The sequence below is a fragment of the Varanus komodoensis genome, unplaced genomic scaffold, assembly GCF_004798865.1.
Source record: "Varanus komodoensis strain SLA01 unplaced genomic scaffold, ASM479886v1 scaffold18_1, whole genome shotgun sequence".
NCBI classification, from domain to species: domain Eukaryota; kingdom Metazoa; phylum Chordata; class Lepidosauria; order Squamata; family Varanidae; genus Varanus; species Varanus komodoensis.
The window spans coordinates 2,222,316-2,232,874 of NW_025335548.1; the positions used below are offsets into that span (position 1 = coordinate 2,222,316).

The following is a 10,559-nucleotide window of genomic DNA, read 5'->3' on the forward strand; positions in this document are numbered from 1 at the left end:
CACCATAGGAAACACCTGTGGGCACCTGGGAGGCTAACTGCTGTCTGAGAACATGTATAACAAAGCCTAAAAGCAACTGTGTTGGGGGGGAGGGTTAAATTTTACTCCACTCTGAATCTCTCTCTCTCTCACACACACACACAAATTGCACCTTACAGTAGAACAAAGCTAGGGCAGGAAGTGATTTGGAGCAGGGAGGAAGAAAGCAAGGAAAAGCTCAAGAATTCTTTCCCTCCACTGCTTCTCTGGAGAATCTGCATCTTCCTTGCAGCTCTACCTGTTATGTCCCCCTGGGGAAAGGACTTCAGGTAGGAGCATCAGCAACAGCATGATTTGCATCTGGCATAGAAGAAAACTAACGCCAGTCATTTCTTCATACCACGTTCAGAGCAGTCCATACAGGTTTTTCCAAAAGGACTATGAATCACACAGACTAGTTCACATTTTATTCCATTTGCCTAGGTTCATCAAATTCAGTTATTAGAATACAATTGATTTTAATCTTGTGTTTTTTTTTTAAAAAGGTATAAAAAAGGACTTCCATTTCAAAATGTATTGGTTTAAAAGCAAAAACTCTAATGCATAAGTTCCATCGCTAATCAATGAGGCTAAAGCATACAAAGCACTTTAGTTGATTACAATTCTCATACCAAGTCCGCTGTTCTATCTTCGTTCTGAGGTTGTGTTCAGGACTTCTCAGCAAAAAGGATGTCATGTTGGGTTCAGCAGAGCACACGGGTCTCTCAGGGCACCCACATCGTGGGGGGGGGGGTCTTACTTGGGGAAGCAACATGGGTACAGGAGAGGAACTGTTGTATGTCCATAAAGCAACAAGCAGACCTTTTAACCACCTCTTCTGTTATAGTTCATCATGCTGGTAGACATTATATTCCTTGGCAGATATGAAGCCATCTCCATCATGGTCGTTCTTTTTAAATATATCCACCAAAATATCATTATGAACAGATGGGGCACGTTTCTTGCCATCCCTTTCAAATTCCTTCTTCAAATAGAGGCTTATCTAAAGGAACATTAAAAGCACACCCACATTATCTCTGGTTTTGCTCTGTGTGTTCTGTGAAGCTACATCAGAAGCTACTGTGTAATGAATCGGACCGTGGGTTCGCCTAGCCCTGCACCGCCAGCACTGACTGGCAACGGCCTTCCAGGGTGCAGCGCTGGGTTCTTTCCCAGCCCTATCTGGAGGGGCCACGGACTTAAACTGGGACCTTCTACATACAAAGCAGCTTCTTTGCCACTGAGCTCCAGCCCCTCCCATGCACGTGTCTATCCTTTGGTGCAGATTTGGAGGCCACATCGGAGGTGGCAGCAGGGAGGGGTAATCCACTGCACCAGCAGCATCCCTTCTGTTGGCAGCTGAATAAAACTGGAGGCACACAATGGAAACTAACTTGCCCTCAAAGATTAGGTGCAACGGTGATGCTGTGGCCACTTTCCTCAAAAGAGAGTGAGGGGTGAGAATCAAGCCCTTACCACATGAAAGAACAAATGGCAAAAAGGGAATCTTTAAATCAATTTTGCAATGCTGCTGGATAAGAAAATGCGCAAAGTCCAACATATCCTCACAATACAATTGTATTTTGATTTTAAGCAACTTCTGTAACCACGTCTACTCACTTTGCCTAATGTCTTGTTTTACTTCCTTTCAGGCTATTTTTTAGACCCTTCTTTCTTGCTCATGTCTGTGAACCCTGCTAATGTCATCAGTAGTTATATATCATTTGTCTCATCACAGCAGCAAGTATTTGTTCCCATACATACCCATGGTTTTTGATAATGGCCTTCTGCCAGATTGTGGTATAATCTGTGCTCATAATCCACCAGTAGAAATGACCAGCAATACAACAGACACATAGCAGTTCCTACAGCAACCCTGAAAGTTTCTGAAACAAAACAGGTAAGTGGAGTTCTGTGAGCTTCACTGACTTGTTCCATTCCAGAAAGTCTAATTTTGGCCAGTTTCTGGTTGCTGTTGTTGTTTTTAGTCGTGAAGTCATGTCCGACCCATCGTGACCCCATGGACAACATTCCTCCAGGCCTTCCTGTCCTCCACCATCCCCCGGAGTCCACTCAAGCTCACACCAACTGCTTCAGTGACTCCATCCAGCCACCTCATCCTCTGCCGTCCCCTTCTTCTTTTGCCATCTATTGTGCCCAGCATCAGGCTCTTCTCCAGGGAGTCCTTCCTTCTCATTAGGTGGCCAAAGTATTTGAGTTTCATCTTCAGTATCTGGTCTTCTAAAGAGCAGTCAGGGTTGATCTCGTCTAGGACTGACCAGTTTGATCGCCTTGCGGTCCAAGGGACTCGCAGGAGTCTCTTCCAGCACCACAACTCAAAGGCCTCAATTCTTCAGCGCTCAGCCTTCCTTATGGTCCAACTTTCACAGCCATACATAGCAACTGGTTGCTGTAGGAAGTACTAATTTTCTATTGTGCTGGTGGTCATTCCTACCTGCATAAGGGTGGATTGGATCCTGCCCAGATAATATGCCAGGCAGTGCACCCCTTACATTCAGACCCTTAGCAATGAGATCCCCATCTTTTGTGTAGTTCTAGACCTAAATTTGCACTTACACATACATTAAGGTGAAATGGAAAGCTATGGGACCAGAGGACATCAGAATATTACTCACATTACCTCATCTCTCGAAAGCTTTTTGTCACTATCCGTGTCTATTTGAGAAAATGCTTTAATACTGCGAGGTCCTTGAGTTACTGCATACAATTCAATCTCAAAGATCAGTGTTGCATTCGGTGGAATTTTTGCTGGTTCTGAGAATGTAACAAGAAAGTTTCAGGCAAAACTCACTCAGATGGCAGAAAATCTTAACCAAAAGCAGCAGTATTTAGCAATGAAGGATCCTGTGTCAGGCCTACTGGTTATTAAGAAGTCTTACCCTAAAGTTCAGGCAGTCCTCCTGACCATCAGCAGCACAACCAACTGGATGATTCCCTCTGCAAACTTTAAAATGAGAAGCTGCTGGAAAAGGTGCTATGCCCAAGAGAGATATCCCACAGAATTCCAAGAGGGACTGTGTCACTCACCCTAAATTGCTTACAAAAAACAACTGCCCTGAATTAATGTCATTGGGCAGTATGCAGAGCTGGCATTCCATCAATGTGCATCAGGCTGCACTAGTGGAAACAAGCACTAGCACAACCAAAAACAAGCTAGTGCTTGCCAGTTCAACCCCCAGAAACTAGCTCCAACTACCATTTCCAGAAGAGGGACTGGTTGGCAGAGCTCCCTCCACCAGCACTGCTGGTTGGCTCGGTTCCAGAAATGCTTGTTTGGACTCGATCTTGGTTCCTGCAGCAAGCCCCAGCTTTCCATTATGCTAGCAATCCTCCTGCCAGAGGAAGGGCACCCCTGGATACTGTCCAACAGTGAGCAAACTTCTTGATAAAGCTGGTCCCTGCTTCAGCCAGAGTCCTTCTGCTGTGGTGGTAAAGAGAAGGTATGATGCTCTTGCTGTAGAAGCCTGGGCTGCCGATTATATGCCTCAAGCAGACCAGAAGGGGAACACTGTTCCTCTGGTCTGCTCTGGGGGTCCTGTCTGGACCCCTGACTACAGTAAGGGCACTGTAGGGCAAAGCAACTTGGTAAAAATGAAACAACTAATCAGTCCTGAACGGCTCCTTCATAAAAAGCGTAATTTCAAAGAAGCCATTAGGACAGAAGGGCACAACTTATCGCTCTCCAGATGATGAGGATGAATTTCATTTCTATACCGCCCCACAGCTGAAGCTGTTTGGCCTACAAGTCCCATCAGTTCTAGATAGCAAAGCCAAAGGTTGGGATGAGGGAAGTTGTAGGCCCAACCATCTGGAGGTACATAAGCAGGGGCTTCAGGAATACAGGGAATAGCAGTGTCAGGATTTAACCAACAAAATCATCTGCATTTTAAGAAGAAACAGGACTTCAAGGAAAATCTATGTTTAGCGTTATCACAAAGTTTTCTTGGGCTGGAATTTTATTTAAAAATTGGCAGGTTTTAAGGAGAAAAGAATGCTAAAACAGATGAAAAACGATAATGTAGTGCACTTCCAAAATCATTCCAAAGCATTTGGCAAGCCAGGCACATGCAATTAGTGCATAGAGAAGCTGGTTTTCTTTATACGGGAAGTCACCTAAAATGACAAATCATAGAGCAAGCAGGAGTTCCTGCTCACAATAGACAAAAGGGCCCTGGTTCCCCAGGAAGAGGCAAGAAAGTCTCCTGTTCGAAATCTGGAGAGCCACTGCCAGTCTGCATGAAGAGAAATGGCAAGACAGCCACTAGACAAACTATGGTTTGATTCAGAATATCGCAGCTTTCTACAGTTTATTTTTAAGTACCTATAAACTGCATGGAATGCTAACAGCTGCAACACCCTTCACAAATAAAGGGAAAAATCAGAACTGATTTGCAGAGTTCACAGTAAATAAGCAAGCAGTGAAACCCTTTTATACAGAGCCCTGTACACTGTACACACAGGACTCTGGCTGTGATGTACAGTGGGCAAGGTGTGGTCATCTAGATGCGTAGGCTTACAACTCTCACCATCTCTCACTGTTGGCTATGCTAGTGGTAGGCCAGAACATTGGAAAGGCTTCCAGTTGTCCACCCAGACTAAAGTGACATGGCTCACCGGTTGCGTATTAGGGCCTGCCATGGGTTGACTAACACCCACATCCTTTTTGAAGCCCTTGGAGGCCAGAACATGAGACCCACTTAATCCCAGGGATGAGGAGGTGCTTGAGGAATACATGGTAGGCCACCAATTTCACAAGGCCATTCTAAGAAATCTCTTTCATGAAATTGTCCCGTAAGAGGTCAGACACAGAAGAGCAGCACGTGCAGCTTAGATTTTCTAACTGTTCTGTTTTTAGAGTTTGCAAGATCAGAGCAGGGCTGTCAAGGACAGGATATTTTGGAGGGTACTCATTCATAGGCTTGTCTCAAGCCGGAGATGACTTGACAACCCATAACAACATCATAAAAGGGGTTTCAGATGCTAGCAGAAACTTGAGAACCATACATACCACAAGGGAACCCACAGAAAGATCTAGAAAGCCACACATGCATTCCTGATATTGACAGCTAGAGCCATCTTGCCCAGCATGCAGGACTATGTTCTGACAGAGAAGCTAGAAAAAAGGCCTTCTTCAACAGCAGCCTAAAACAAACAGTCATAGTTAGTGCTCAGTCATCATGCGATGCTCATTTGCTGTTCTGGAATATCAGCTGATCCATCAAGACATGTTAATCTGGTTGCTGGACCGAGACCAAGTAAATGGCTGGCTTTAGGAGAATTTGACTCGGAAGAGAAGTCCACCTAGGGAAATTTTATACTGGGGTGGGTAACTCATTCAGCCTGAGGACACAGTCTGTTTCAGAGAATCTCCTGAGGACTACATCCCAGACCCTAAGCCAAAGGGCTGAGAACCAGGGCAGTGGAGTCACAGAATTGGAGTCGGTAAAAATTTTAATAAATTTATATTGTAATATAAATAATATGTTAACATTTCCTATTTCAAAGATAATAATTTGAGTAACCCTTTTCAGGTTATATTTTCAGGATGTAATTTAACCAGTTAGGGTTCTAAAAAGCAGCCTGATTTTTCATGTTGGCAGTGATAAAATGCCTTGTAGGTTGAGTGTTTTCAATCCTTATAGGAAAGAAATACATTAATTATTTCCCATATTAATATTTAAATATAGGCGTTGGAATTGAAGGTACCTTAAATTGGGGAGTTGGAGTCAAAGGTTTTATGTACTGACCCCACAGCCCTGCTGGGAACAAACCCACCCTCCCCCACCCATATTTTGCAACGTAAAGTTTTTACTAAACATATCTGACCACAAGGAGAGGGATTTCAACCTTTCAGCATGTGGTGGAAAGGTGCATAAAAGTTGGGAATGCCCAAATGCTTCCAATGCTTAAAGCAACAGCAGTTCCAATCAAAATTCATGCACTGATCCAATTGCATCAGTCATGACTAAGTCCCATTTAATAGTTGCATCTATCTCACGTTTCACCGGGACTCAGTCAAAACAAACTTTAGCTGATTTGGGGCCATAGTGAAGGTTTACTCAGTGGGACTATGACCAGGAGATAATGAACTGTCCTTGCAGCAGACTCTGCTTTGGTGTGGCATCTTCTCCACAGGATCAGCAAACCCAGAGACCGAATGCTCCAGGGCAGCCTACGCTGGCCATGGGTTGGCTCAAGTCAGACATAAAACGTTATTCCGGAAATTGGGAGCCGTCCTATCGGCACACAGTCCCTTTTCTATCCTCCCAACGGGTTCCTCTGCCCAACTCTTGGAGTTTGCTAATCATAGTTTGCTGTGGTGTCTAAACAGGCAAACTCTGGCTGGTGCTAACTGCCAAACCAGTTTCTGCAAAACTGTTCCCAGTAGTGATGATGATGATGAACCATGATGGAGAGGCAAGGCACTAACCCTAGCCTGCCAGCAGGGACATCATGACAAAATGCAAGGAGAGAGAGAGGAGGAGAGTATGCCTGAACCTACAGTGCTACTTGAGACCAACCATGATTTTGATGATGTCTGAATTGAGCCACATGGATTTTCCAGCACTTCTGTGGGCTCAACAGTCCTTAGAAACCAATCCGTGATTTCATCCATTGACTGCTTATGCAAGTCCCACAATGAAGGTTAATTTTGAAAGGAAAAGAACAACTAATACATTGCATCAGCCATGCAAAACTCGGATGCCTCATGAGAAAAGATTTCTACTGTTCACTGATTGGCTGCCTCTTTTCAGCAAGCCATTGGAGGGACTTTCCTCAGCACTCGTTCCCCTTGTGCCAATAATAAGGCAGATGATGGGGGAGTAGTATGTGAGGCTTTCATAGCAACATCCCCCCTCCCCAAAAAAAACCCAGAACAGCATATCTGGGAGCACATCCTCTCTTGATGCAGGAGCAGTACATTTCACACAAACTGTTTGCATCTTGACACTATAGGGTTGGATAGCTATTACCAGATATTTATCCAACACTTTGAGCTGGAACTGTCTACAGTGAGAAGCAAAGCACCACTCACATCAGGACCCACTGCTCAATAGTGGGGGATCCCAATTGCTTCCCACACCACAGCTCACCGCACTGAGCAAGGGTCTCTGAACTCTCTCTATAGAATTTTCAAGCAACAAGAAGGGCTGCCATGGGAAGGAAAGGGGTGCATCTGATAGCACATCTGATCCAGCTTAAGTCTGGCTCCAACCTAGAATCTATATGAATTCAGGCTGCTTATAAATCTAGTTTACTAGAGACAATTTTGCATGTTTCTCCTTCTCTCATAATATAGAATCTAGGTCATCCCTTGAAGCTGACTGGCAAAAGATTGAAGATAGATAAAAGCAAAAACTTTTTTAAATCAAGGCATATGGCAAAAGATTGAAGATAGATAAAAGCAAATACTTTTTTAAAACAAGGCATAGTTAAACTATGGAATTTAATTCCATGGGAAGTTGTAATGGCGACCAATTTAGACAGCTTTGAAGGGGATTTGGGCAAATTCATGAAGGGGAAGGCTAACAATGGGTACTAGTCTTGATAGCTACATGTCACCTCTAGTAGCAGATGTAGCATGTCTGTTGCTGGCGAACACGGGCAGGACGGTGCTTGTGGATTCCTGCAGGCAGCTGGTCAGCTGCCCTGGGAAAAAAATTCTGGAGCAGATGGACCCTTGCTTTGATCCAATATGGCTCTTCTTAAATTCTTAGAACTAAACCTCTGGACAAGTAACAGAAGCAAACTTTTTTCCTTTGGTTTACTTCAGCGACTTCTCCCTGCTCTTGTTGCTTCCTCGTATCTAACTTTTAGCTCCTTGGGTCAGAGACTTCTCCTGAATAAACTTCTATGCATAAAGTACCTATGTAGGAGCCCATTCACTGCAGGCCTCATCTGAAGCCCTCCTCCACATTCCTCTCCCTAACAAAGTAAAGGGGAGTTTGCAAAGAGGAGGGCCTTCTCCTGCACAGCACCCCAACTATGGAATTCAATCCCACTTGAGGTCCGGTTGGCACCAACTCTCTTGGCTTTTAGGTGCTAATAAAAGACACATCTGTTTACCAGTTATTTTGACAGGTGAATTTTTAGGTATTAATGTTACCTTATGCTGCTGCCAATGGGACATGATGTTAAAGGAGGGATATTTATTTCTAATTTTAATAGTTTATTCTTTATTTTGGGGGTTTTATATATGTACCATATTTTTCGCTCTATAAGACGCACCTGACCATAAGACGCACCTAGTTAAAAAAATATTCTGAATCAAATGGGCACATAATCACAGGCACATTCCCCATCACTTCCCCATGGGCTGCACATCTGACAGACTTACTGCACACACACATTCGCTCTGTAAGACGCACAGACATTTCCCCTTACTTTTGAGGGGGAAAAAAGTGCGTCTTACAGAGCAAAAAATATGGTATATAGTATACATTTATAGCATTTATTAATTCTATTTTTTCTATTTTGGTTTTAATCCTGTTAATTTATTTACTGATTTTACTGCTATTATTATTGGTTTTTGTAGTAAATGCTTGCTTGTATTGTTTTATATTGCTGAATTTTAATATGTTGTAAGCTGCCCAGAGAACATGTGGATAGTGCAGTGGCATATAAATGGGATGAATGAATGAATGAATGAATACACACACAACAACCTGTTGGTACAACAACCATGTGCTTTTCTACTTTGGGTTTGGCAGAATTCAAACTTCACAGAAATGTGACATAACCAGGACAGATCCAACTGCAATTTCTTAGCATCACTACTACCATTAAAAGGTACGAATGGACAGTAACATCCAGAGAACAAAAGAGGAAAACACAACCCTGTTTCTGGTTTTCAGGAATAATACTTTTGGGAGGCCATCTGTGTCAACATTCCTCTCACTGTAGTTAATGGAAAGAAAACAGTATAGAGAACAAATAAAATCAGGCTTGTTTTACCATATCCACGCTCTCCATAGGCTAGTGAAGGAGGAATGATCACTTTCCGTTTCTCTCCAGGACACATATCCATCATTGCAATATCTAAGCCTTTAATCACTTGTCCTACACCAAGGACAAACCATTTTGGATGGCCGTCATTTTGTGTTCGACTACAAAGAAGAAAAATTAACAGATGTTTGAAACTGTACTATAACATTTTTTAAAACTGGATTCATACAAGCACATCATCCTCTTTGGAGAATGTCCATTAGTACACTGGTAAGTTGTGCACAGTTAAGAGACTCTAGCTGTGTAGCTGTAAGAGCAAGCTGAGAGAGATGGACATGGGGAGAGTTGTTGCTCAGTGGCAACTGGGTCATTCCAGCGTGCACAGTCCAAGAGGAAAACTGGATAAAAGTGCTCCTTTCTCCTGCACTGTCCAGAACAAGGGGCAGCAGCGGGTCAGGATCAATCCGACAGGCAGGAAAGGAGATGCTTTCTCCTTACATGCACAACTCAGTTTTTCAATGCATGCATTTAGATGAATGGGAGTGTTTCCTAATTATGGGTCCAAAGAATTTGTTGGGCTACAATGCCCAGTCAGCATGGCCAATGTTCAGGAGTGATGGGAGCTGTAATCCAAGACTGGAAAAAAGTGGATGTTTCCAGATGAAGGCTGTTTTTGCACTAAGGCACTCTGCAGCTATTCATGGTTCTCTAACAGATTCCCTTTTGGTAGGAAAAAAGATGGAAGAAGTGGTGGGAAAACACACAAGGGACCACAAACAAAAGATGCCATTGTCTGAAGCCTCTGGTTAAAAAGTGTGAATGAGGCTTTGCGACTGCACAAGAAAAGCCTAGTCTGGAAACTCATTGTGTCTGCCCTCTATCCAAGCATGCACATGCTATGGCCTCCCTGCCTCACTAAGATGTACAAAGTGGCCCTCTGGTCCTCATAACTTATACAAGGAAAACAGATCCCGAATACATCTGTGCACATGTATTCATACATGTTCTGAAAACGCCTGGGCAAGGAAACAGGCACATTTCTGACGCTTCAGCCCTTTGGGAGCAATCCCCGCAGACGGCTGTCGAGCGTCCTCCCAGGCAAACGCGCCTAGGAATGCTCTGCACAGCTTACCTTCCTGCGGGCGACAAGTCATTCCAAGTGGTAACAGATCAAATGGGGGCATTCGCTTAGGGAGTTTTCTTTGCAAGGTACGAGTCCCCCTTGCTCGCCGGAAAAAAAAGAAGAGAAAACGCAAGCACGCAGGGTGCCGCCGTTGCCTCACCTGCAATAAAATTTGGTATTATCACTTGCCAGGTATCCGTCATAATGGGCATTAAGCATGTCTCCCCTCTTGCTCTTGGTCTCGCAGTTTTTGGGGACGTGAAGGACTTCTATCTTAACTTCGTCCGCAGGGGAGGCAGCCTCGGCGCGCCCGGGGAGAACGGCGAGGGCCTGCAGCACCAAGCACAACGTCGCGGCGAGGGGCATCGTGGCGACCGCGCTGCTCTGCCGCGAAGAGAAGCGGCGCTCCGTCCCGGGGCTGCGTGGCACTGGCATTGTTCGACGTCACGGG

General features: G+C 44.3%; 1 protein-coding gene across 2 annotated transcripts; it reads right to left on the reverse strand.

The window, feature by feature from the left end:
• Nucleotides 1–431: 431 nt before the first annotated feature.
• On the reverse strand, nt 432–10,558 carry FKBP7 (FKBP prolyl isomerase 7). 2 transcript variants are annotated; one of them, XM_044426982.1, is made up of 4 exons: nt 10,269–10,558; nt 8,995–9,146; nt 2,660–2,793; nt 432–1,021 (listed from the first exon to the last, which is right to left on the reverse strand). In XM_044426982.1, the coding sequence occupies exons 1-4, from the start codon at nt 10,541–10,543 to the stop codon at nt 860–862; spliced, it is 723 nt and encodes a 240-aa protein (XP_044282917.1). In that variant the 5' UTR covers nt 10,544–10,558; the 3' UTR covers nt 432–859. The 2 variants fall into 2 exon arrangements, with proteins under 2 accessions (XP_044282917.1, XP_044282918.1); XM_044426983.1 differs by having other exon boundaries at nt 904–1,021; nt 2,655–2,793.
• Nucleotide 10,559: the final 1 nt, after the last annotated feature.

Coding starts and splice junctions, on each gene's coding strand:
- FKBP7 (XM_044426982.1), bottom strand. CDS start 10,543: ATGCCAGTGCCACGCAGCCCCGGGACGGAGCGCCGCTTCTCTTCGCGG. Junction 9,147..10,268: donor AATACCAAATTTTATTGCAG/GTGAGGCAACGG, acceptor TCTTCTTTGTAG/TCGAACACAAAATGACGGCC. Junction 1,022..2,659: donor AAAAGCTTTCGAGAGATGAG/GTAATGTGAGTA, acceptor ATGTTCCTTTAG/ATAAGCCTCTATTTGAAGAA.